General features: G+C 56.3%; 2 protein-coding genes across 4 annotated transcripts in view; one reads left to right on the top strand and one right to left on the bottom strand.

The window, feature by feature from the left end:
* The window catches only part of RGS4 (regulator of G protein signaling 4), a 32,560-nt gene extending 21,009 nt beyond the window's left edge, over positions 1 to 11,551 (top strand). For both annotated transcript variants that reach the window (XM_054834489.1, XM_054834488.1), the window contains 6 exons: positions 141 to 323; positions 3,961 to 4,509; positions 7,037 to 7,141; positions 8,096 to 8,157; positions 8,895 to 9,061; positions 9,598 to 11,551. In XM_054834489.1, coding sequence (XP_054690464.1) covers positions 4,466 to 4,509; positions 7,037 to 7,141; positions 8,096 to 8,157; positions 8,895 to 9,061; positions 9,598 to 9,849 — 630 coding nt within the window. In that variant the 5' untranslated portion in view covers positions 141 to 323; positions 3,961 to 4,465 and the 3' untranslated portion in view covers positions 9,850 to 11,551. The remainder of the gene's footprint in view (positions 1 to 140; positions 324 to 3,960; positions 4,510 to 7,036; positions 7,142 to 8,095; positions 8,158 to 8,894; positions 9,062 to 9,597) is intronic.
* Positions 11,552 to 12,246: 695 nt separating this feature from the next.
* RGS5 (regulator of G protein signaling 5) lies at positions 12,247 to 25,901 on the bottom strand. 2 transcript variants are annotated; one of them, XM_054834486.1, is made up of 5 exons: positions 25,778 to 25,901; positions 19,992 to 20,102; positions 17,130 to 17,191; positions 16,847 to 17,013; positions 12,247 to 16,327 (listed from the first exon to the last, which is right to left on the bottom strand). In XM_054834486.1, the coding sequence occupies exons 1-5, from the start codon at positions 25,819 to 25,821 to the stop codon at positions 16,166 to 16,168; spliced, it is 546 nt and encodes a 181-aa protein (XP_054690461.1). In that variant the 5' UTR covers positions 25,822 to 25,901; the 3' UTR covers positions 12,247 to 16,165. The 2 variants fall into 2 exon arrangements, with proteins under 2 accessions (XP_054690461.1, XP_054690460.1); XM_054834485.1 differs by having other exon boundaries at positions 14,915 to 17,013.
* Positions 25,902 to 25,924: the final 23 nt, after the last annotated feature.

The following is a 25,924-nucleotide window of genomic DNA, read 5'->3' as shown; positions in this document are numbered from 1 at the left end:
CCCACTGATGCTGCAGGTGCAGGTATAAGTAGAAAACACCTGAGAGCATGGGAAAATTGCATGAGTTGTATGTTTGGTTGTAGGAATTGTATGAAGTTGGGGCTAAGGAACGCACTGAATGAATGTGCTAACGTTTACAGAGCATCACTTCAGAGAGGAGCAGGCTCAGCAAGAAACTACGACAACAAATCAAAGCTGCTTTGCCTTTAAAAGTTCATCTTTGCCTCGTCCGAGAGAAGCAGAAAGGTGACTGGGTCAGCCTGGAGGTACATCCACTTGAGAAGGTTTCTGTGTGAGCAGCGAGTTAACCGTGTGGCAGAATGGTGAGTCATCCCTCTCGTCAGGGCTAATTTGGGAGGAGATGCTCTCTCCTCAAAGGCTGCCTCTGGGGGCCGGTTGCGAGGGCCACGGCTGCGGTCACGCGTGAAGTCAGGCGGTGCGTTGCAGAGACATGGGAAAGAGCGATCGCCTCAGACTGTGCTGCGGGACAGCGTTCCTGGGAATGCCACTGCTGGCTGGGGGACCCTATGGGGACAAGTGTGGCCTCTCCAAGTGTCTGTTAGTGAGGTCAGGCCGCAGTCAGTGCCCTGGGACAGGGAACGTGGCTGCATGCAGTGTCAGGCACAGGCACGTGCATCCCAGCTCAGACCCAGATGGTCCTTCCAGGGCTCTCTGCTCCCAGCTCATTAGCCGTAATTCAATCACAGCACACCTGTATGTGGAGAAGATGCAGCCCTCGTTACTGGAAGGAAATCTTACCCACTAACAGGTGTACTGGAGAAGAAATCAATGGGGGGGGCGGTTGCACTGGGAGGGATTTTGTGCAAAGAGTGCTTGGGGCTGGGGTATGGGAGGAGCAAATCGGGGAGTTCAGCGCAGCTCCAGGCCCCCTCCCCGCAGCAGGGCTCAGTGCGGGGTCCGCTCGTGTGGGCAGAAAAGTCACCAGGGCTGCAGGGCTTCTGCAGCCCAGGGCCGTGGGGACCTGTGCCACCCTGGTTAGTGCTTCTCAGGGCTGGGGGAGCTGCTCTGGGTCCTTTCCAATGCTGTCTGCAGAGCAGATCGGAGGCCAGACATGTATTGGGACGGGGATGCCCATGAGAAAGATGGGCAACGCTCTGCCCAGTGTCTCCCCGTGCACCCAGGCGATTTGCTAGCCCAGTCCCAAGGTGCCTGGCTGGCTTAGTGGGACATGAAGATGGGGAAGAGTGGGCCACTGTTAGCCTCTGCGAGGTGGACCGGGGAAGGCAGCAGTGACAGGAGATGCTCTGGCCCAGCAGCACATTCTCACAGCTCCCATGTCATGCCATTCTCCGTTTCCAGTGACGCAAAGCAGCTGTCTTCCTTGCACACTCATGCATCCCGGAGCACGCTGCTCTGAGATGGGAAGGGATGAGGCGGGAGAGCCCCGTGCTATCAGGAGGGCAACAGCCTGTAGTAGCTCTGCTCTGGGCAATGACCACCGACGCAGCGTTCCCCGTGCTCTCTGCCTCCTCCCACGGCCTGCCGTTTGGCCGCGGCTAAGCCAAGGGACACATTCCACGCGCACTTGTGCATGGGGGTGAGCACGCGCGTGTGACGTTTTTCCCTGGCAGTGATGGTGGGAGGGAAAGCTCCGTTTCATAGCCTTGTCTCCAGCTCCTCGGGGAGGCAGGGTGCGGGATGCAGCAGGGATGAGTGGGGGGGGACGAGGGATGCCACAGTGGGAACCGCAGATGTTTGCTAGCGTGCTGTCTCCTGTGGGCCCCTGGGTGCCTCCAAAGCACAAGAGATGTGTTGGCCAGGGAGCCCCCACCCCCAGCCTTGCGCTCCCAGCCCATCCTCACTGCTGATTTCTCCACGCCGCAGGTGAAGCGAGCCAGAGGGGATGTGACAGGCGTAAAAAGTGGTGTGAGCTGCCACTTCGCTAACTGGCAGGGAGGAGGAGATTTTGGTGTTGAGCACAGCACAGTCTGTGCCCTGGGAGAAGAGAGCTGACTACCAAGGGTAAGAGATGGAAGGGGGTACGTTTGATTGGGGACCAGCTGGAGCAGCCAAGAGGATATTAAACTGCAACAGCTGGGAAACACAGCTCAGAGGAGAAACAGTATGCAAACGCGACCTCCTTGCATGGGGGCCAGACGGAACCAGTCGGTGTTAATGAACTGCAAAAAGGGAAATTTCAACTGCAGCAGTTCTAGGAGCCTGCTTAAACAGTCCAGGGAGGATGGTCTTCATTGCAAAGCCCTTTGGGCTGGCTGTTGTGATAGCAGTGTCAGAAATATCTTATTACAGCCTGCTCACACAGAACTTGGGAATGCAGAAGGTGATTTGATGTTGACACCGCCAGCATTCGAGTGTCATTAGAGCCGCGCAGCGAACGTGCTTACAATCCACAGAGAAGTGTGACATTCCTAAATCTGGTTACCCGCCAATTTGCAGAGAAACGGCAGAATTTCTGTGTTCTGCACAGAGGTTCCCTGCCCTAGCAAGCAGCCTTTGGGACCTTCCTGAGCCAGGAGGTCAGGCTCTGCTTGCCAGGGTGAGGGTCAGGGTTAGCGCTTGCAGACACCTTGACCGCGTTGGCCAGCTGAGCTATTGAATTGCTTGGATGAATGTGCTGCAGTTGCACACAACCAGCAGTAACATTGCACATGTTTGAAATTAAAATTAACTTAATTAAATATTTAGAAATTAATGAGTTAGTTACGTTTTTTCCCTGTTGGCCATATTCTGCCCTTTGGCTTCTCTCCTCCTCCAACAGAAGATATCAGAGAGCTTTGGCACCAACTCTGCCAGTGCTCAGTCGCTCCCCACAGATCCCCCCCCAAGTGCTCTCAGCTCACCAACACTAAAAACACAAGGGGATTCACTCGGTTTAAGTTGTACGCTGCCCTGGAGCTGATTTTTAGTCCAAACCGTGCAGGACTCGCAGGCATGTTGCCTCAGGTTTGGCAACAGAGTAGTCACATTCATACAAAAGCATTTTAAAATTAATTAGAGCATTGCCTTTGGGCACAGCTAGTGAGCTGAGAGGACGCGGTATGCCAAGGCAGGTAAACTGCTCTGGGATTTGGGTTGTCCATGCTGCTGGCTGGGGGCTCTAGACACATTGGAGGGAAAAGCTCGCCCTGCAACTTTTGCAGGTCATGGGCAAAGTATTTAAAGGTTTTCTGGGGAGAGGGAGCGTAGCAGTGGGTAGCGTGGGCAGCCAGCCTGCTGCTTTATTTCACAGCGGGAGCAAGGCTCGAAGTGCAGCAGACCATATGCACATCCGTCTGCCCAAAGCTTTCCCTTCTTTTTTAATGATGGTACAGGCTGTGCTGAGCTGCAGCTCAATGAATATGAGCCAATTCTCTCCCTCCAGAGGGGCAACTGCCTTCTGCACCTTCCAAGGGCTGAGGACAAGTGGTGTAGCTGGAGTCATCCTGCTCTCCCTTGGGACTACAGCAGAGCCGGGCAGTGCAGTCACCACCAGACATCACCACAACCAGGTGTTTCGTGGGTTCATCCTTTAGCACAGAGCAGCCTCAACACTGCCACAAAGTCCTCTCTGTTATGCCTATTGTTTTAATTAATCATCATCCCTTGGGGACTCCCGAGTCCCAAGGTCTGGCTTTTGATTAGGGGCAAATGCAAATGGAGAAGTAAGGTATTGCAGTGATACCCGTATGTCTAAGGCAGCCGTGTTGTCAACCTCCTGTCTTGCTTTTTCCTACACATGTACATGAGCTGTCCCCAAATGTCTGTGTGCCGGGACATACACATTTTATATTCCAATAGTGATACACACCTCAGCTTTTTTTTTCAGCCTCTCCAAAGGCATATATCCACATATCTCTAGAATAAAACAGGATGGTCTCATCTGCCTGGGCAGTTCCCTGGTGAATTTACATTCTTCTTTCCTTAAAGCTCTGGTTTCTGCATTTGTTGGGATTGTGGAAACCTTTTGTGTTCAAAATTCTTGTCCCTTGTTTTCCCCAGGTTGCTTTAAATAGAAGGGGAAAATGAACAGAGGAACCAGCAAAGCTCATCTCACTTCTCAGAATTGATTCTCTGACCCTTTTAACTGTCTGTGCCTCTCTGAAAATCTCCTCCAGCTTTTATCTGCACCATTCCACCTTTTGCAATAGAGGAAAGCCCCTGAAGCCTTTTCCGCCCTTTTAAAAGAATCCACCTCTGCAGCCAGACACCAAGCTTCATTTCTGGTAAGGTTTACAATCCCACTCACTCCTTTGTCTTGGCTTATACGTCACCCTCTTTCTCTTGGGTGGGCAAAAAGGGGACGGTGCTGCCGCTGTGCTGACTCCTGACTGGGTCACCGAGCGCTGCTGGGCTGTCTGGGCTAGGCTATAAAACAGAGCCAAGGCAGCGCCGCTGGCTCGGAGACGAGACTGAATTCTGCAGTCGGTGAAGGACCCGCACGCAGCCTCTGCCGCCTCCTGCCTTCTTGTTTTTCCTGGAATACGGAACCGACCTCGGGAGCAAGATGTGTAAGGGACTCGCTGCGCTGCCAGCCACTTGCTTAAAAAGGTACTGTTTATTTCTGAGCATTTGTTAATGGTCTTGTTAGTCTGGATGTATTGCACTTTGTGTCTGAAGCAGAAGTGGCAGATTTGGCTCTGATTCTTTTGTAAGGTTAGATACAAATGATTGCCTACAGACTTTTTTTTTTTTTCCCCGTTAGTCAGAAGCAGAATTGCACATGGGTTTCGTACAGAGCGGAGCTGTGGGAACTCTAAACCCGTCCTTCCCATCAGCAAAACAAGCAGCTTTTAGCATTGCTATATTTTGATACGCCTGTCATCTGCTTCTGCCGCAAGCTTTGCGCTCCTTTTCTCCTTTGAATCCTCTTTCCCTGCTGAATTTTATGGTTTTGATTTTTTGAGGGGGAAGCGAGACAGACGGGATATCAAAAAATTTGAGGGTCGTTCCCCAAAATGTATCCATCCCAAATGCAGAAACTTGCCCTGGCAGGACCAGAGACCCGGCCGCCGGCAGGCAGGGCAGGGATGCGGGCCAGCCCAGGGCACCGCGGATCTGGATGCGGCACCGGCCGGTGTGGGGTCAGCCTGTGTCCCCGGGTGTGTACTGACGGTGAGGGACCAGGTCAGACTGTACCCCCGGTGCACAGCGCTATGGGGCCGATGTGGGGCTGGCCATACCCCCGGTGTACGGTGCCGATCAGGATGGGCTGAGCAGCGCCCGGCCGTGGGTGCAGGATCTGGCTGTGTCCCGGTGTGCGGTACTGGCCAGACATCCCCGTACTGGCAGAGCGGAGCCTCTGCACCCCCAAGCGCGCCTTCGGCAGCACGGTCTGCCCCACAGCCCAGCGTCGGCGGGTCTCTATGCCTGCAAGGCGGCCACGAGCCCTCCTTGAGGGGTGTTGCTCCCTTTCAGGTGCCGTGGGGCCTGGAGACCCCCAGCGGGGTGGCCCAGGTCCCCAGAACGGCACCGGCCCCCCAGAAGCCCCTGCTCATGCAGCTCATGCAAACCTGCCGGGTCTCTGACGGCGCAGCGCTACCTGTCTGGCTGCGCGTGCCCCCAGCAGCGCTCCTGAGGCCGCTTCTCGGTGGCTGTGCAATGGGAGAGGGTTGAGGGGCTGAGACTCAGCCTGCTCCCGCCTGAGAGAAAAAGCTCCCCGCTCATGGGGGATTTGAAAATAAGTGCTGAAAATATGAGGGCAAAATATGGACACCCTCCCCCCCAATTTGCAGGAACATTTGATGGGGAAAAAAAAGAACATTTGAAAAAATGCAAAGAAAAAAAAAGTTCATATCTTTTAACTACCTCTGCCCAAGATTCCCAAGAAAATCCCTCTCTCCCAGAAAGCTGCGGGACTCGCTGCAAGCAGCAGCATCTTGTTTCCTCCTGCTGCCGCCTTCCTGCAGATCTGAGTGGTCTCCTTCTTCTGGGGCAGGTAGCGTGGCAGCACGAGGCAGCACAGAGTGCCTGATGTCTGCCGGGGCAGCGCCTGGCTGTTGTCCCTGGGCACGCGTGCCCTGCTCTAAAGAAGCTATGAGGTTCCTTCGCTCTCGCCCTGGTGCTGGAGTTGTTAAGGAAACATTTATGAGCACAAGCAGTGAGATAAGATATGGCCGGGAGCGCTGACAGGGTGCTATGGCTGGAGCAAAGTGCTGGGAGGCTGAGCAGCTGCCAGAGCTCAGCCCTGCGGCACAACCTCTCGCTCTTTTCCAGGCTCTGATCTGAGGAGCTGGAGAAGAATTTTCTGCTTACGCTATCATTGCACCCTGCAGCAGACCAGGGCTTGCACCCCTGAGCGAGCAGGACTGATTTACTTGCCCCCTTGTTCTTAAACTGGACGGAAATCCAGAGAGAAGCTGATGGCAATACCAGCTGCGTATCTCGGTGCTGCTGTCCGGCAATGGTTGCCCTGAGCACGCTGGAAAGCAGAACAAAATTAAGCATGCATCCTCGTAGGAGCTCACCACGCAGCAAGGGAGAGCTTGCAGTCAGCGTGGGCTGGTTGTGGTGAAGCTCCCGGCTCATCCCCTGATCTCACCCCAGTCCTGCTCCTCGCCCTTCCCTTCCCTCGGTGTCGCGGGCGGCTGCTTGGTGGGGTGCCCTGGCACGGCCCCGCTGCTCCTGCAGCTGGGTGATGCGCTGGGGAGACGGCAAGGGCTCCAGGAAAGGATTAGTGAGTGTGTAAGAAATGGACACTGGTAGCTGGGCAAATCAGCTTAGGGAGAAGTGACTCTTTTACAACACGGTGATGCCTTTCTATCACAATATTTTAACTAAACAAACCGTAGGAAAACAGCAGCTTCTCCCCCTTTGCCAGCCCTGCTCCAGGCCGATGACCTTCTCAGCAAGAAAACGGTGCTGTTGAATGTGAAAAATTGCTTCTTTGACTTTGTTGTGTTTGTCTGGCAACAGAAATGTGCATTATGTGGGGAGCGAAAAGTCGGCACTGGAGTCACTAGCAGTGACCTGCATTTGTATCACTGAGTAGTGCTGAAGGAGCTTACTGCGGGTGAGGAGGCTGCAGAGGGAGTTGTACCACATTATCTTCATCTCGTACTTGAATCGTTTCTTTCAGTGCCAAAGACATGAAGCATCGTCTGGGCTTCTTGCTGCAGAAGTCAGACTCCTGTGACTACAGCTCTTCCCAGGGCAAGAAGGAGAAAATAGCTTCAAGCCAGAGGTAGGTAAGAGCGGACGCTGCCATGTAGTTAAGCCCCAGCTGGCTGCAACGTGCTGTTTACTCCTTCGCTGAGCTGAACTTCATTAGCATTTGTGCTGCTGCTTCCCAGTACCTCCTGAACACCGCCGTGTTTGAATCTAGTGTGGCAATAGTCCTCGGGTATCGATAGTCCCTTTCCGTGAAGAAGGCTGAACTAGAGGTCTCTTTCTGCCAACACTTCTGTGATCCAATATGCACACGCACGCGGAAGGACTTGTGCAGTCTCCTGCACAGGGGAATAATGCCATCACAAGACCCAGCGTGACTTGACACATTGCAGAATCAGCATCACTGTCTCTTTGAGACGGGTTTGTGCAATGGTCCACACAGCTGCACAGAGGTATTGGCACAGAAAACCGAGAGCAGCCTGTCAGGGTACCGCTGCTCTCGCTGAGGTGCAAGTGGATGGTGTCCTTTCCAAGGAGGACTCCAAAGGCCAAGGTATGCTCCTGGCATAGATGAGCCCTAGGATGTTCTGGTATGGTAGTGGGAACGAATGCAGGATGTCCTCCCACATTCCCCGTGTTTTTCTAGTTCCCACGTTCCTCTCTCTTCCGTATAGCTACCGTTCTCCTGACAGGTTAAAGAAATCAGCCCTTTGGAGTTCACTGATATGACATGTAAGAGTGATCCCAGGTCCACGTCCCAGCAAGAGATGCAGCCAGTCACAAAATAAATGCAAAGTCCCCAGCAATTTTTCCAGGAAAATTCCCTTCCAGCCCATGGCTGGTGGCGGGGATTGCAAACCGCAGTTTCTGTAGATTAGATCTGGGATGCCCAGGGGTGTCTGTAAAGCAAGCAGACATTTCCTTCTTGGTCTCTCATGTATGTTGTTACGACAGTCGGGGAAAAAGATTTGTCCTTTCTATACTCCTGTTAAATCTTCCCTGTGTTTCTCCCTTTGTCTCCTTTTAGGGTTAGCCAAGAGGAAGTCAGGAAGTGGGCAGACTCTTTGGAAAACTTGATCCATCACGACAGTAAGTAAAGAGGGTCCTGCGGGAGATGTGGAGGGTGCTGCCTGCAAAGTGTGTGAGCTGAGCAGTCCCTGGAGGGGGCATGGGACGTTATCGTATGTCTCTTTGCGGCACACAGCAGCTCCGTTGGCCACACAGGCCTTTAGGAGGGCTGTTCTTGGTCAGATCCAAGGGACAATCCCAATGTATCGTGAGTGGGGCTTTGACCTACTGCTGAGCTGTCCCTTTTGTGAAGGCAACTGGTTCAACCCCGTGCAAGGGGAGAGCAAGACTGCAGCGCACAGTTAACAGTGGGTTAAACAAGAACCAAAAAGTGGAGAAAGAGTTTGCAGCTGAGCCCATGGGAGACTTTGTCTTCCCATCGTTTCCAGGCTACACTGATGTCCTTGATGTTTCCTTTGTGTTGTTCCCATGGCCTGCGGCGTGTGTTGGCCGTCTCCTCGGGGCCTCCTGGGAACACACAAGTTGCTTGTGTTCTCCTAGCTGAGCCACTGAAGGTCATGGTGGGGGAGCAGGCAGCTGAGGACCCATGTGTGACATCCCTGTGGGGCCTGTCTAAATTCCAGCCTCCCTCAGCATGCACGAGCGACTGCTGCGGACGCAGGCAGCCGTCCCCTGGGAGCTGCTCGGCCAGCTCTGGGAAGGAGAATGCAGAATTGGTGTTTGCTGGGGTTCGTGGATATGAGTATCCAGGAACCAACACTCTTACCTGATCTGGTTTTCCTCTAAACAATCTGTAGGAGGACTGGCTGCTTTCCGTGCTTTTCTCAAATCTGAGTACAGTGAGGAGAACATCGAGTTCTGGGTCAGCTGTGAGGACTACAAGAAAACCAAGTCGCCAGCCAAGCTCAGTCCCAAGGCCAGAAAGATCTATGATGAGTTCATCTCGGTGCAGGCAACAAAAGAGGTATGTGCACAGGACATTTATTGAGCAAAGGTTTCACCCTAAATCCTGAACCTGGCCAGCAGCACAGGGAAGGAGAGATCTGGTAGTTTCACGAGAGTTGAAGGTTGCCACTTCTCAGTTAGCAAGCAAATGGTGTCATTTTTATTGCTTTCCTATTAAACTTGGATAGAGGGAAAGTGGGCTTAGTTACAACCACGTGGCCATCCCATGTGCACAGTCAGAGGGGACAAGCCCACGAGGACTATCATTCCCAGTGTTCCAGCTGCTCCCATGCAGTTGTTCAAGTTTCCTGGCTGGCCGCATCCCAGAGGGACACGTGTCAGTCTCCCCTGACCGTTCGTCTGGCAGCGGAGATGCGTTGGTATCCAGCTGCACAGATTCTGCCACAGCTGCAGGGTGTCCAACGGCCACTTCAGACCACTGCCCATCAAGGACACCTTAAACACGCTTGGTGAAGAGACGCTTGGCTTTTCCTTTACCCATGCTATAGCCGCTTCTGGGACAGATTCTACTTACGCTGTCCCTTTGGCTCACAGGTGAACCTGGATTCATGCACACGGGAGAAGACGAGCCACAATATGCTGGAGCCTACGCTGTCCTGCTTCGATGAGGCTCAGAGAAAAATATTCACCCTCATGGAAAAGGATTCTTACCGCCGTTTCCTCAAGTCCCCCTATTACCTGGACTTGGTCAGCCCACCCGGTGCTGGCTGCGGGCCCGAAAACTGCAAAAGAAGCCACACTCACACCTTAGACTGCAACTCTAACATCATCTCTCAGTGCGCCTGAACCTGCAGCAAGGCAGGAGCGGGCTGGGCTCTCGCAAGAATATACGGCAGCAAAAGCATTCATTGGCATGAAGCAACAGAGCTGTCTCCAATAGCTGTCTAATGTCCCAGTTGTATCCAATGTCATGCAACAGCCAGCATTTGTAACCCAAGCAAGGCTCAGTTTGTGTAGCAAACCCTCCTCCGACTCCATCGGTGTAGGAGCCCTGGAGTCTGTGTCTGCTGTGAAAGCTGGGTGCCATCGTTGTGTGTCCGCTGTGTTTCTGGGGAGCCCTGCGAGCCCAGGAGGGCGGTGGGGGAGCGCGCGCTCAGACCCAGCACTGCCAACCGAGGGACCGGGCTGGCGGTGTTGCAGCGTGACACCTTGCCAGGAGCAGGGGCAAGAGGAAGCCAAGGGAAGCCTTGGGGACTGTGATCTCCCCTTTCTAATCGGCAAAAGCTGGGGTGGAAAGGACCGGCTCTGGTCCTTAGCTGTTCCTAGAGCTCCCAAAGGTCTAGGCTTTCAGTAATATTTGCTCAGCACTCAGGCTGTGCTGCATTACAGTACTCAGACATAGGAAGAGCTCCTACTCTTTCTTGAAGGGAAACCAAAACTTTGCAGGCAAACAGCCTCCCCCCCCCCCCCCCCCGTCACCACAGCCACAATCGCAGGGAAGCTCTGCCCTCTGGCTGCTTCTCCCTCTGTAGCATCTGGTTGATGCTGGCCGAGGATCTGGCCTAGGGCTGTACAGAGCTATTATTCTGGGGGAGGTTCGTTATTTCATATATTATTAATTGTGTCCTTCATGCTCCCAGGTTAAATGCTGAGCGGGACAGAAAGATGTTCCTTCTCTCCCAGGCTGCAGGTGTGTATTCCTAACTCTGGGAGTGCCGTCTGCGTTCAGGTTTGCCTGCCCTGGCTTGTATGGAGCCGTTTGTGATGGAATAGGAATGCTACCACAATGGCTGGGGAGGAAAGACCCTGCCTGGGAGTACTTGAAAATGTCGTTGTTTTGGGGGTTTTTTTATGTTATTATGTGAGTTTATAATTCAGTAGTAGCATGACTCACTTTTTTCCTGAAGATGATAGGAGGAATGTGTCAGTCTCATTACTGCTCCCGGGCTTTGCCAGAAGGCAGCTCGCTTTTTAATCACTGCGGTTAGACACGGCCTTCCCTGGGGACTTTGGGACTGACACTGACCTGCAGCTGGGGGCACGAGGCAGAGCTGCAGGGCTTGCAGTCTTGGGCTGCAGTACCGGGGATCGCCCGCCAGCAGCTGGGACCGCCTGCTCCGAGCGGTCCGGTGGCTGTCGGTGACACTGTCCCCCAACCCTTGGTCTCTCCTTAGTTGGATGTTGCTGCTCTGACAACCGTGTATTCCTTGCTCTGCGTCCCAGTCCAGATAACAGTTCTCACACCGGGGTTTTGACATGGCAGGAGGAGGCTGTGGTTCTCCGGTAGGCACGTCCAGGCCCACAGAGAAACATCTCTTGACATTTGCTTTATTTTGTATTTATTAGATTGTACTGACACGTACTGCCCCTGCATGTTCAGCTGAGATGGAGAGGCTTGCTAAAGCTCTGAACATAACCAAGCATGTGGCTATGTTTTATTTTCCCCTGGTACCGGGAACTCTTGATAACTATTGCAAAAACTGTATTGATATTTAAATAATGATGAATACATTCTAAATAAAAACGTTTGCATTAGTCCCTTCTAAAATGCCGTTGTGTGAACCAAAGAAAACACATGGAGATGCAATTCATTGGCCAAGGGTACTCTAAAATGTCGTTTTACAAATGGCTTCGCCCAGAGGTCGTTTTAAATTACAGAAAGATGAAACAGCTATTATATCCTTCAGATACCCTTGGCACTGTCAGCCTGGGGGATGCTGGGCTTTTTGGGGTCCATGCTGTGCCTGGCAGCGAGCTCAGCACAGCCACCACCCATCCTTGCCAAGGGGCCGGGGTGAGCACGAGGGGAATGTAAAGGAGCACCTCCGCACTGCAAATGTTCGCCCACACGGAGCTCCGGAGGGGAACGAACGTGTTTTAGCTCAGAGCTCGACCTGTCCCCGGGGCCAAAGCCCTGCGAGCTGCGAGGTGGCGTGGCTGGGGGGGAGCGGGGCTGGCTCTTGCCCAGCCGTGGCTGGAGCATCCGCCGACTCTGCGAGCCGAAGCCTGAGGCAGCACCCGGGCAGTGGGGCTGGGGGTGCCCGTGCCGCACTGGTGCTGGGGGGTTTCCTCTGGACCAGCCTCCCGGGGTGATAATTTTCTTTCCTTTTCCAGTTCCCTGAGGAACTACCACATCTGTTGCAGCAGAAGCTCTTAGAGGCCTTTGGTCTTGCCAGGGCTTTTGGGCGTAACTTGGGAGCGCACCTTCAGTGCAACGAGACAAAATGAACAGTCCATCAAGATAGTAGCAGAAATACATGTTTATGTGTGGATTATGGAGTGGTACAAGAGTATGGGTTAACACAACCGGTTCCTCAGTGCGCATCAGTGCCCTGCTTCTTCCCTGTGGGAAGGAGATCTCTAGAGGGAATCACATGGAGAACATCAGACCGAGAACCAGCTGCTCGTGGGTGTGAGGAACCGATCCCCCTTCTCACCTCACTTCAGCACTTGGCACCCTCCAGCTGGGGAGCTCGGGCGCACCCCCAGTTACCAAGGGCTGGGGGGAGCCCCGGGACACCCTCAGCCCCCCATTGGCAGTGGGCAGCTCCTGCCACTGCCTCACAGGCTTTAGCAGTCCCCAGGGCTGGGACCGGGCAGCCCAGCGCCGGCAGAGCCCTGCCTCGGCATGCCGGGGGAGAGCTGGGTGTTTCACACCATGGCTGGTGAGGTGTGAGAGTCCGGCCGCTGAATTAACCAGAAAGCAGAGAGCAAACGATCCCCCGGTGTTAATCCGAGGATGCGGTGGCAGGGAGCCCTCCTCCGCACGTCCCCGCAGCAGGGAACAGGCACCGGGGAGGCACAGGCCTGGCGCCCGGGGACCCTGGCTGCAGCGTGGGGGTGCCTTGCCCCACGGCAGGGGATGGGGGTCCCTCGGAGAGCACAGGACCTGCCGCCTGCACCGGCTTGGGCACCAGGGCACGGTGGGGCTGGGGGCACCCAGCGGCCGTGGGCACAGGTGGATCAGAGGATGTTCTGGAAGATGCACCTTTGCTTTCACTCGGGTGGGTGGCCAAGGTTTCCCTCAACAGGGTCTGGGACCGCACTAAACCCACGCACACTCATCTCTGCGATGGACCCCAAGCACAATACCCAAACCCTCTGCTTTTTGGCTTTCTGACTCACTGGGGATTCGGATGCCCACATTAGGAGTGTGTATATATGTGTGTGGGTATACTTATATATGAATATAGGGATACAGATGTACCATGTTGTGTGTATAGTGCTCATACATGTGCCAAATTTCATGACAGCAAGAGCGATAAAATATATGAAGTATTTCCTACAGAAATATGAGGGCTGGTATCAGCCCGGCAGTCAATACCTCTGGGCGTGCGGTAAGCTGGGCCGTGGGGTGGGTACAGGCAGCGCTGCCTGTCTGGGGATGGCCTGCCTGAGTAATTAGCCAAACAACCCTTCTACACAAACACGACTTCCCAAGAGCTCCAGAATGCTTCAGGGCCCACATTTCACGGCCACCCAGTAGCTCGCTGGCACCTGTTCAATCACCCCCTAAAGCTGGCTTCCAAAATCTCAGCAGAAATCAAGCTGGGGAGGGATTTCCAATAGCGCTGTTTCACCTCTCCTGAATCCAGTCTCCGCCCTTCTTTTAGGCACGTACGTACCCAGACACCTTCGCCCTGCCCTACACGTTGCTGTTGCAGCTAGTGACGTCTCAGGCTGCGGTGGCGCGTAGCGAGCCGGCCTCCAGCAGCATCCCGGCGTTGGCATTTAACTGTGGAACGTGTGAGGGTATCTGGAAATAGCTGCCAAAGGATTGAGTAGAAATGAGAGAGCTGGGTCTCTCTGCAGGGAAGCCTGTTTGGTTTTGCATTTCTGTGAGTCGACCCCGTGAACAGGGAGCTCGAACATGCTGAACGCGGTTATCTTGACACCGGTTCCTGGAGACATCAGGAGGGTGCAGGGAGCGTGCAGGGGCAGAGGTGGTGGGAGCACCCTGCAGCAGACGGGCTGGCCGAGCCTCTCCTCCCGCGCCCAGCCCTGCTCCTGCCTCCCCCTTGCTGCCCACCGGCTCTGGGCAGCAGGCGCTGCCAGGGGATCCTGCGCTCTTTCGGGGGGACCCTCCTGCTGCTCGTGGGCTCCCTTGCCGCTCTTTGGGGCCGCCCAAGCCGCCCCCCACGCTCGCCCCAGGGGAATGCCCCGTGAGCATCACCCCCTGCCGCTCCAGCACTGACTTTCCCAGGCCATTTGCTCCGGAGTCAAAAAAAAAGGTCACGTTTGTGACGGCCTCCATCCTTCCTCTGCCTCCCCATCCCTGCCCGGAGAACACAACCCACTTCCTGCGGCTCGGGATGTATTTTTCTTCGTCACCATAGTGACAACATGTAAATATTTTGGGCTGGTGGGGTTTTGATCAGATTTTGAAAGTCTCGAAGAGGCTGGCAAACCCGTTGTTTACATTACTGCACTTCGCATGGAGTCTCATGACTTGCCGTTGAGGTTGAGCAGCCTGAGGGGGGTGGCTGGTCCGAGATGCCTGCTGGGAGCGCGGTCGCTCGCTATTTCGCCCGCATCTGTCGCGTTGCCGGCTGGGCAGACCGATCCCCGCAGCGTGCTCGTTGCAAGCCACGGCCCTGCGGACGCTGCACCAGGAAACCGTCACAGCGACGAAACATCCAGGCCCCACGGAACGGGGGTTCACCGCATTCGCCTCGAGGCTGAAATGAGACCCTAGCTGCCTGTCACGTATACCCTTGCCCCATCCATCCTCAGACGTGATTTCTTCTGGTAGCGAACGGTGGGCTGGCATTGAATCATTTGAAACGAGCTGGTCTTTTGAAGAGGCAGCCTTATGGAAACACATGTCCCAGGCAGAGGGAAGGAGACAGGAGAGAGAGATGCGGGCTACACAAACTCAGCAAAGTTTGCCATCTGTTCAAGAAGCCAGGGGTTTATTTTTCGTATTTCCAAGGATGGGTTTGGGTTTGGTTTTTTGCGTTTGTTTTGTCTTTTCTAATTGGATCTGAACAGTTGCAGTTGCAGCTTTTTTCCACCCCCCCAGCATGATTTTCCTCTCTCCTCTAATCGATGCCCCTTGATTGGGTTTGTGCAGAAGTATCGCTTTGGCGTGCCTACTGCAGAGAGAAGCAACCAGAGCAAGAAAGGCCTGCAGCGAAACACCCCCGAAGCTGCAATCCAAGCACACCACTGCTCAGGGCTGCGCGTAGGCGCTGGGCACGCGGGCACAGGCTGCAGGCTGTGAGCTCAGTACGTCATGCAAGCGGTTGGAGCGAGCGGGAGGTCTGGGTTGCTAAACAGTCCCGGTGTTTTGAACAAACAGATCTTGTTTTATCCTCTTTACTGGCTTTAGCGTGAAGCAAACAGGCTGTCTCTCAGCTGACTCCAAGGGGAGTCACTGGGAAAGCGATGCTGCAGGCTCGCTCTGTCCACCCCTCGTGCCAGCCAGGTGCACCCTGCGGCGCACGGTTGTGCCGCTCCCGGATCTGCCGTACCACCATCTCTGCTGTACCGCCGTCCCTGCCGTACAGCCAACCCCGCCATACAGCCAACCGCGCCGTACAGCCGTGGCTGTGCCCGCTGAACGCTGCTGTCTGAGGACGAGGTGATGCCGATCCCGCGGCGGGCACGTCCCACCCTGCACCCTGGGGCTGCAGGCACGCTGGACTTGGCCGGGAGGGGAGCGCCCGCAGGGTACCCTGCGCAGCCTCAGCAACGCCCCGGGAGCTGGGAGGAGGGAGAGAGCCTGGCGCAAACCAGCGGTACGGGCAAAACTGGGAGAAAACTTGTCGTGTCCTAAGAAGTCCTAAGGAGGCAGAGCCGGCGCCTCCGAGCCTGACTAAAGCCGAGCCCCACAGCGCCGGGGATGCACCGGCTGCCCAAGCGGCTCCCGGTCGCTGCGGGGCTGGGGCTGCTCCACCGCCCTTCGAGGTCTCAAACCCAGGGAGGATCACCAGGGGTTTCTGCTAATTGGTCTTTTGTGGGAGAAGAAAGAGACTGTAAGAGAGGAGACATCAAGCCATCTGACAGTCCAAAGCGTGGGGGGAGATGTTTAGCAACCCCCCTGGGTGTTTTTTTAGGGTGGTATCAAGAAAGCAAAGTGGCTGCAGGAGAAGGGGCAGGTGTTTAGACAGAAGCAGTGGGACCGCCCGCGGGGAACGCCTCGCACAGCCCTGCCGCATTGCTACTTAATTAACTCCTGATAAAACTCCGACCGCACAAATCTGGGGAGGGAGTCTTTCTCCATCAGGGCAAAGATCCTCTTCTGGGCCATGTCAAAGCTGCTTGGTGATGGCTCCACCAGGTTCTTCATGGTCAAAGCCTTGGTGAAATGGTCGATGTTCACCTGTGATGGGAGTGTAAGAGGGATGGGGGCCCTGCCTTTGCGAGGGGTGGGTGATGGCATCTCCCCTTGCCTGCTCTGTCCCACCAACAACCACGCAGAGGTTATGGGGAGGGACTGAAGCAGGTTCACTCATCTTGGGGAATTATTGGTGGCAAATCTGTAATGAAGAATGAGGTCTATCCTGCAGCAAAGGTAACTCTGGGGTGAGGGCTACCATAGACTGCCATCCCTTATGATTAACCTAAGCCCTCTGTGAGATGGGGGCGGGCATGTGCCGGAGGTGCCTGTGGTGGGAGGCAGCCCAGCAGAGGCTGGGTGTGTGAACAGGGGTGCTGGAGCTGCAAAGGGTGGGAGTGCAGCCCGTGGGGATGGAGCTGCCCCTCGCTGAGGGTGCAGCCCTCTGAGCCCCTCGGCCGTGGTACGGGGTGCCCTGCAGCCATTGCTCTCCTTTGGGATGGAGGCCACCTGGGCAGCGGCCTCATCTCTCCCGGCACCATCTCCTGCCCCGCAGCCACTGACCTCTTTGGGTGCCTCAGTCTGGATGAACTCCTCATAGATCTTCTTGGCCTTCTCTGCCATCTTCACAGGGGACTTGGTTTTCTTGTAGTCCTCGCAGGCCACCCAAAACTCGACGTTCTCCTCACTGAACTCAGAGCGCAGGAAGCTGCGGAAGCTGGCGAGCCCATCTGTGGGGGGAACGGGTCCTCGCTGAGCGCTGGGGGGGTCTGGGGGGGCCGAGCGCTGGCTGAGCACCAGGGGGGACATGGGATGGGGGATGTGACAGCGGGGGGCGTGAACTTACAGGGGTTTTGCAGGAGCTTCTCGAGGGAATCGCGCCACTGCAGAGCCTCCTCTGGTGATGGCCTGAAGGGAGTAAAGAAAGCCCAGGTAGTCCATGCTCACCCCACAGCCCGGGTCTGGGCTCCAGGTTTTTAAATAATTCCTTTAAAAATGGAGAGGAATGGAGTAATGAGCTACAGAGACTGTTGCAGAGCAGGGGCGATGGTTGAGCAATGGAGATGCCACCACATCACAGCACGAGTACCCTCCTCCTGGGGAGAGCCGAGCACCGGGGGAGGTGAGGACCGGCTAATTCCGCCGTGCTTTGAGCAGAGACGTGGCTGAACTGCAAAGCGAGTCAGTTCTGCAGCCGCGGGTCCCCTCCTTGCCCCAGCGCCAGAGCGGGGGCTCTGCAGGCAGCTGGGAAGCATCCCTATGTTTTTCCGCATGCGGACCCTGCCAGCCCTGCGCTGCTGCCGGGGCTGGGGTCAGCGCCCCTCCACTCCCACAGCCCGCCAGCCCCATTCCCACGCCCCGCGGCGGGGCAGGATGCTGCCTCGGCTCCCTCCCTCCCCAGTGAAAACCTTCCGTGGTTTTCATGTGCGTGGCTTTTCCTCTTTTTTTTTTTTTCTTTCCCAAATGCAATGCTTGTAATGTGACTAAAGAGGGTTGTGGGGGTTTTTTTGTATGTGGTTTTGGTTTTCTTTTTTAAGCCCCGAGGAGGTTGATCGAGCTGCCCTGGGGCGCGGGGCTCCTGCCTGCCCTGCTGCCCACCACGGCCGATGCCCGGTGCTGGAGGGGAAGGGAAGCCCCCCACGCCGCTGAGCGCTGGGTTCGCTGCAGACCATCGCCGCTCCCCGCGGGCAGGGCTGCAGCTCAGGCTTGTCTTGCTGCCGCGGGGGCACGTGTCAGGGCTGAAACCCTCTGCGTGAGCAGAGCATCCCCGGGGATGGGGAGGGAGCAGCGGGCAGGACAACCTGCCGATCGTGGGGACCTCGGCGCTTCAGTGGTGGGTCTGGGGACAGTGCAGGTGGTCCTACCCAGCCACCCTGCCCAGGTGGCTCCAGGGGGGAGAGGAGAACAGCAGAAATGCAAAGTTTGCTCAGGTTGGGTATGCAGCCCTCACTTGTCATCGAACTGCCAACACCCAGCAGTAAACACCACGGTGGGGGCTCTGATCATTTGCATTCTGGACCTCGAATTGCATTTGCACTTGCTATCAAGGATCAAAAGCTCTCCCTGCCCCTGCGTTCCTCCCAGGCGTCTCCCCACCCCTGGTGAGGGGGAGCATCACTACAGCGACCCAATATGATCCAGATTTCCTGGAAACTCCCAAATTCACTTTTCCATTAGCTGAATGTCCCAAGGATGCTATTAACCGACAGCGAGATGCTGACGGCTGAGTGACACCGCGGCTGCGCGACGGTGCAGTGCAGGAGGAAACAATTCCTCCAGCCAGCGGGGAGTGAAGACGTTCTCCGGCTTTCGGCGGGGACGGCTAATGGGAACAAATGTGTCTCCTTTGCAGAGGCATCCAGGGCACGGCAGCAACTGAGTGCTAAATGTGCTGTCCGTAGGGGCTCTGCCTGCCCTGCCCGGCACGGGCAGCTCCCGCAGGGCAGCGCTGCGGGGGGCCGGCACCGCGCTGGCAAGCGTCCCCGCATGCTGCAGCCATTGAAGTGACTGCAGCTCTGCAGGCTCTCGGCAGGAGGAGCAGGGAGGTGGTCTGCATGTCGGGGTTGGTTTTTGGGCTTGTTTTGGTTTTTAGAAATCCCTTGGTGGAGGGTTACTGGTTTAGAGTAACCTTGCCTGGGCTGAAGGGGAACGTGGGGAGAGGGACCTGTGTGAAACAAAAAGTCATGATTTTAAAGTGGAAATAGAAACCTGGCCTTGTGAAGGGTGGGCATGTGGCTCTCCTGGTTTTAGTCATGACATGGCCACTCGAGCCCTTGTTCCCGGTGCCATGAGCAAGGCTGGCTGGGCCAGTCAACCTCGCCCACCTCCAGCACCTCTGGGTGCTGTCAGACCTGGGTCCTCCAGCGCTGTGTGTGTCTGGGTGCAGGACAGGGAGCAGCTCCTTGAGGCCAGGGGCAGGTGTCTCCAGGAGAGTGACCCGCGTCCAACAGCAGCAGGGCTGGCGGGTGGCAGAATCGCGGCTGGGCAGCGGCTCAGGTACTCGGCTCAGCTGCCCGAGGCTGGGCTGGAGGTACCCCAGGTGAGGACATCACCCTATGTCCAGGAAGCCAGCCTGCTTTGAGATTTAAGCTAACCTTTCTTTTAAAGCTTTACTTTGTCTCCTTTGAACTGTTATTCCTGCAGCACAGCCCATCGCCCTCTCCAGCTTCTCCTCGGCTTAGCTTTGTCGTTAAACCAGCTCGGTGCTGGAGAGCAGAGGCTCAGGACAAAGGCAATGAGGTGAGACGGTGCCATCATCGTGGAGCTGCCCAGAGCCAGGCATTGCGCCATGGGGCCGTGCACCCAGCTCAGGGACGCGCTGCTGCCCCGGAGCCGCCAGCTCTGCAAGGCTGGCACCTCTGGGCTGAGGAGGGTGACTCAGAAGTCCAAGTGCCATATGCCTCTGGCAAAACCTTTATCGAATGAATGTGAAATCTCATCAAAAGTAAATTGAGTTTCCATGAGAGATCTGTTTTCCCTAAAGCTGTATTGCCTGACACGTCTTATGCTGCCCTGACGTAACTTTCGGAGCCTCACCTGGCCGGTGGGTCACGAGGAGCGTGCCACGAGCCGCCTGCCATGTGCAGCCTGCTGTGCCCACCCCAGACCGCAGCAGGGGCTTCAGCCCCTCTGCACCCCAAAAGGGCTCACATCCACCCCTCCGGCCGGGCACGGGCGCTAGCGCAGCCCGCCCTGGCGCAGTACTCACTTCTGGGCCTTGGGCGGCTTCTCCGGCTTCTCCGGGTAGGGGATGATGAAGTCAATGGCCGAGTCGGGCTTCTGGAGCAGTGTGCCCAGCTTGGTCTTGATCTCCTTGGCCCTGCGGGAGGGGACGAGCAGAGGCAGGTGAGGCGGAGGGATGGGGCAGCGGGCACGGTCCCTGCCCTGTGCCCACACGGACCCCGGCACGGCTGCCGGTGAGGCACAGAGCCGTGTAATTAATTACACACGGACAAATGGAGCCTAATGCTGTAAAGGCGCCTGGCTGAGGCATTTCAAGCAGGACGCTCAGAATTAGTGGCAGGTCTTGATCTCCATGTCTCTGCTTTGTCCCCATCTGTGCCCGGGATAATTGCATCAGCGGAGCTGGTGGGCTGCTCTGAGGATGAATTAGGGGATGTGTGTGCAGCGCTGTTTCTATAGTGATGTCCCCTGAGGAAATGCTGGTGAGGAGAAAGAGCTCTCTGTGGAGAGGAGGCTGAGCAGGGTGCTGTGCTGGGCTACACGGCGGTGCCTGCCCCAGCTGAGCCCCATCCTGCGTTGCACCCACTGATGGCCTCCGGAGCCCTCCCCAGGTCCTGGTTTGCAGCCAAAGGGAGCAGGAAACTGTCCTCATTGTGTCCCCAGAGCTTTTTGAGGTCTCTGCCTCCGGTGGTGCACGGTGCAGCCCTGAGCCCAGCGCTCTGCTGCCAAGCCATCTAACACCACGCAGCCAAAATTCTCCCTGTCCTGGGGGATGCTGTTGCTAACACATAGGTTAGCACACACCTCTACACTTGCCAAAAGCAGGGTGAAATACTCCTTGGTGTGCTCTGACCCTCCCAAGCACTCATAGATGGGGGCTTCCCCCTTTCTAGGCACTTTATTAGGATTATATTCTTTTTCTGTTGCTCTCTCAGGGACCGCCAGCAACCCACCATTCTTTCTGTGGGTGCTCGCAGTTTCTCTGCTCACTCCTAGGTAATACGTAAGCCTTCCGTTTGCAACGGGAAGGGTCCTGCAAACAGGTAACTCCTAGGTACCGCTTTCGCTGGGCAGAGGGGGAAGAAGGGTTTCAGGGGGTGAAGTAGTCTGACTAGCAAATGAGTTTCATCATCCATCTTTCATCCTTCATCCTTTTGGAGGATACATAGGCAAGAGGGGTCCTGGGGCTTGACAGCAGGTCCAGCTGTCTCCCAAAATGTGCCCTCTTGCGCAATATGACTTGCAACATGGTCCCTGAGCATCCAAAGCCACCGAGGAGGCTCTCTTCTACTGCAGCTCAGTGTTGGTAGCAAGAGCAAGCCGAGCTTTTGCAGAGAAAAATCAGGTGTGCCGCGTAAGACTGAACAAATAAAGGGGTGAAAATGGACCCCCCCCACACCCCATCTTTGCAGGGGAGGGCTCTTCCCTGGCACAGAAACATTTGGTGACCACCAGGCTCGTTGGCACAGGGGCGAATGAGAGCGAGGGGACGCACCGCTTCCCCACGGGCCAGCTGGGCTCGGCGCCTTCACCAGGGCTGTCGAAGCCGGGCTGCAGCTCCCCGGCTTCAGGGCTCATTGCGCTTCTCCCTGCTGTTTGTTTTCACAAGCCCTCTGCAGACGATCGCTCCCTTGCTATGTCTGCTATTTCATTTCCATTCCTTCAATTTTTTTTTTCCCCTCCCTATAAAACTCCCTCTGTGTTTTAGTTTTCCACCCGCCAGCCCCCATAGGTGACTTTTTGAGACCCGGTGTGGGCTCTGCTCCCCCGCTGGCTGCCCCCCCTGCCCCGTTTCTGCTGCAGAACCCTGTCTCCAACAGCCCCCCCGGCACGGGAGCAGGCAGCAGGGCCAGCTGGAGCGAGCAGCCCACCCTGGGTCTGCGTGGACTGCCTGCGGCGGGAGTACGGCACGGGGCAGAGCAGACCCAGACATCCAGCTGTTTTCATGGAAAATGTCGGCAGCCACAGGGATGGCTTCCGTTGCTCCTGCTTCCGAGGAAAACTTGAATCTTGCCTGGAAAGACCAGGACCTTAGGTGAAGGGTGATGAGGTCCCCACGCTCCCTTGCACCGAGGTGTCTCTGGGACAGGGATGCTGCTGTGCAGTTTGTCCCACTCCCTCTAATAAATAAATAAAATGCAGAAAAATGCTCTGAGATGGAGCTGGCTCTCCTGCGAGCCTCAGGTGCCCCTTAGCACCCCGCAGGCTGGCACTGCCGTGCCGGGACCCCCCCGCAGCACGGCCCCGACCTGCATGGGTGGCACGGCCGCAGCGAGGAGGAGCGGGTGAAGGCGGCGGGACCTGCAGCCCCATTAGCACCGAAGCAGCGGGTGGGTGCAGAGGGTGCCCCGGGAAAGCTGATGGGACGTGACAGCCTCCCCCCAGCTCTGCTGTCCCAGACGCCTGTGCTTGTGGGCACTGCTCCCGGCAGGGAAGGGGACACGTGGGTTCGGGGAGCGTCTCTCAAAGAGGGGCTGAGCAGAAATGCCAGCTGCCGCCTGGTCCCTCTCCCTGCCACCGCTCCGTACTCGGGAGGGCAGAGCCAGGGATGCTGCTGTGGCCAACCTGCTGCTGGTGCCGGGTGCTGCGCACCAGGGAGGGTCCCTGCCGGGTGATCGGACCATGCACCCGATTGTGGGGGTTTCATCTGGCAGGAGCAGGGGTGAAAAGCAAGGGAGAAGGGGCTCACCCACCTCTGAAGGGAGGATAATGGATTCCAGGGGGTCCCAAACAGGCAGGGGGAAAGCACGGGCTGTGCTGGGAGCTGAATCTAACGCATGATGGCCTAAGGAGCTGGGAAGAAAGGACCAGGACACTGTCACTGTCTGAACAATACCTGGGCACCTCACCACCCTGGTGCAGGTGGGGCCAATGCGTGTGCAAGATTTGGATGCAATCGATGGCAGCCTCGTGCAGGAGCAAGCACTGTCCCAGATAATGCTCAGACCTGGCTCAAAATCTCACGCTCCAATTCCCGCCCTCTGACAGTGACTTATGGCCAACGTCTGTCGGGCTCAAAGCACACCAATGAGCTTTAATGGCCCTGAGCAGCCCCAGCTGAGCCCCACGCCCTGCCCACAGCCAGGGGCTCCATTTAAGCTCAACCCTGAGGCCACCTTCCCTTTAGCTGTGCTGTAGGTGGGCTTCTTCCCAGCCTGGTCTCCTGACTTGATGTCGGACCTATACTGCAGCCCCACCGCCTGCTGCTCCCAACGGGGCTCCCTGGATGGCTCCAGCCCCGCTCCATCCCATGGGGCTGCTGGTGGACCATCAGCAGCTGCCCACCCTGCTGGAGGTCCCGGTGTGGGGACAGCAGCAAGAACCTCCCCACCCCGAGCAAGTCCTCGGCTGTGGGGCCTTTGTGAAATACGGGGAGAGTGCAGAGCTGAGGGAGCTTGTTGAAGGAAGGGAGAAGGACAGCCAGAAGGCTGAGCACTTGCAGGAGGGAAGGACTATTTAAAGACATCATCCTGGCGTCCTTCTGCAGATGTATTACAAGCTTTCAAGCAAGACTTCAGCAAAGGCTAAACAACAGGGTAAAAAAGGCACTTATAAACAAAAAGGCATCCTTCAAAACCCCTCCAGCTATGTCAAGCGAGAAAAAGCAAGAGGAACATAAACTGTGGAAGGTTAAGTGTGAGAACATATGGGAGCAAGCCAAGAAAAAGTCTGAGAAACAGCTTCTAAGAAGCATTAAAAGAAAATATGGGCTCTGTCAAACACATCAAGAGCAAGAAGGCTGCTGGGGAGGGCCAAGAGAGACTCCAGCTTTACAAAACAAAACAAAACAAAAAGAAGCTCGAAGAAGTTAAAGCTATAGCTGAAAGCTAAAGCTGCTGCTGTGCCCAAGGGCAGGCAGGTGCCGGAGGGAATGCCCCTTGAGGAGAAAAAGGCTCCAAGGGGGATTTGAGGAGCTGTAAAGCTGCAAGTGCGATACTGTACGGGCACGTCAGCAGCAGCTGTGTCAGACAGCCGTGGTGGACACATGGACAAATATGGTCTATTGGAGAGGAGTCAACGCAGCTCTGGCAATAGGAAGAGATTCCTTCAAACCTATCAGCCCTCTCTGAAGAGGCCAGCGAGCACGTGCCTTGGGGAGAGTCAGGGGGTACCAGCCCCTTGGGTCTGCAGCAGCCCTTGGATGGGCTCTCCAGCCCCCAGGCAGCTGCAGGGGGAAGGTCATCCATGGACAGCAGCGTGGGAAAGGTAAGACCCAACGCGTTGGGGACATGGTGTGTTTTCCTCAGTGGGGACGGTCCTAGGGGAACGTGAGATGGGACCATGCTGTTAAACATATCACACGCGTGGGGAGAAGGGCCGAGCAGCAGATATTGTGTGGGTACAGCACTTGGGGACCAGTTGTGAGGAACTGCAGGAGGGTCTTGTGAGACTGGCAATGAGGGGGCTGTTGAAATTCCTCATAGAGCAACACAAAAGAATGCACACAGGACAAACCCAGTCCTAACTCCGTGTGTAAAAGCGTAAGTCAAGCTGCCTTCAAGAGTGAGGATTAGAGGGAATAACAGAGGTGAGTGAAAGCATCAGCATAGCAGCAGTGGGGAAAAAAAAAATAGAAAGTAGCAGAACAGTGACAACAAAGATGACGGCAGGGCAGAAACTTCTGGATGACCCACGTCTGGAAGAGTGCTGCTCGGCTGCCCGCGGCACAGGAAGCTGCAGGAGGCCAGGCAAGGTGAGCACGGGGCCACGAGGATGGCCAAAAGGCACCTTTCAAACAAAGAAATGGTCACAGGCCCACGCTCCTGTTCGTGCCTGTGATGGGAACTAGCCTTGCTTTTGGGCAGGCAGCATCAGCCTCCAGTGGCACAGCTTCAGCTGACGAGGGGGACTTCTCTCGAGTGTCCCGCGGGACAGCAAGTGCCACCCTCACTTCCTCCTAAAAACCAGTAGTAAGGCATCTGCAGCTACGAGGAAATCCTCACTGGGTAATTCACTTGTAAAGTCTTTTACCAATTTTCCTCTTTAGGCGAAGGATCAAGTGCCCTGCTGCCACAGGGAGACCCCGGCCTCACGCGGTGGGCATCCCTTGCACCTCTGCTTCTCCCCGAACCCCCTGCAGCTCTGCGGGAGGGGAGGAGAGGGCAGGTTTTGACCAGCATGGATGGCAATGGCTGGGGGCTGGAGCCTGCCCCAGGTCCCGGGGGGGGGCGGTGAGAGCAGCCTGGGAAGCACCCCCACCACCTGGGGCAGGTTTCAAGGCAAGCAGCAGGGCAGAGGCGGGTGAGGATGAGGATGGGTGCCACGAGCAGGGCAGAGCAGGTGCTCTGCTCAGAGCCCAGCCTTGTGAGAGGGGCTAGGGCCGGCTCAGCCACGTGCAAGGGAGATGCGGGCAATTAAAGAGGATTTTGAGGTACTTTAGAGCCAGGGCTGTTTTCACCTCAGAAAGGCAACCACTTCCCTGCTTCCCCCCCCCCCCCCCCGCCATGTTTTGCAAATATTAAGGTCTGAGGACAACGTGCTCCTGCTCCAGGCCCACGTAGGGAGCAGCTGAGGTTGGGGGCTGTGTTTGGGACAGCCTGGACTTCCTCAGCAGAGAGGTTCCCAAACCAGAGGGCAGAGTTTGGGGCTGGATCAGTGCTCACCCACCTGAGGGTCCCAGCCACTCGCAAGCATCCCCCTGAGCCCCTGCCAGCAAGCCTCCCTTCCCTCCCAGTTCAGAGCTGGGCGATCCCAGTCCCCAGAAGAGATGTCCATCACGGGGATTGCTGTAGGAAGAACCTCGCTGCCCCGCGCAGAGCCCTGCGCGAAGGCAGGCACCCCGGCATCCCCGCGCGGGCCGGCCGCTCTCACCTCTCCAGGCACGTGTGGGGCAGCGCCGCTAATCCTTTGCACATCTTGGCAGGCTGTAGTTTTCCTCGGCAGCGAGAAGAGCGTGAGCAATGGCTAAAGCAGGCGGCAGCAGCTCCGTCTGCAGCCCAGCTCCCCCCCTCTCCCTCC

This window comes from Grus americana, chromosome 8 (assembly GCF_028858705.1).
Source record: "Grus americana isolate bGruAme1 chromosome 8, bGruAme1.mat, whole genome shotgun sequence".
Lineage (NCBI taxonomy): Eukaryota > Metazoa > Chordata > Aves > Gruiformes > Gruidae > Grus > Grus americana.
The sequence above is the reverse complement of the archived record's forward strand: the minus strand, read 5'-3'. Positions and strand labels throughout refer to the sequence as shown.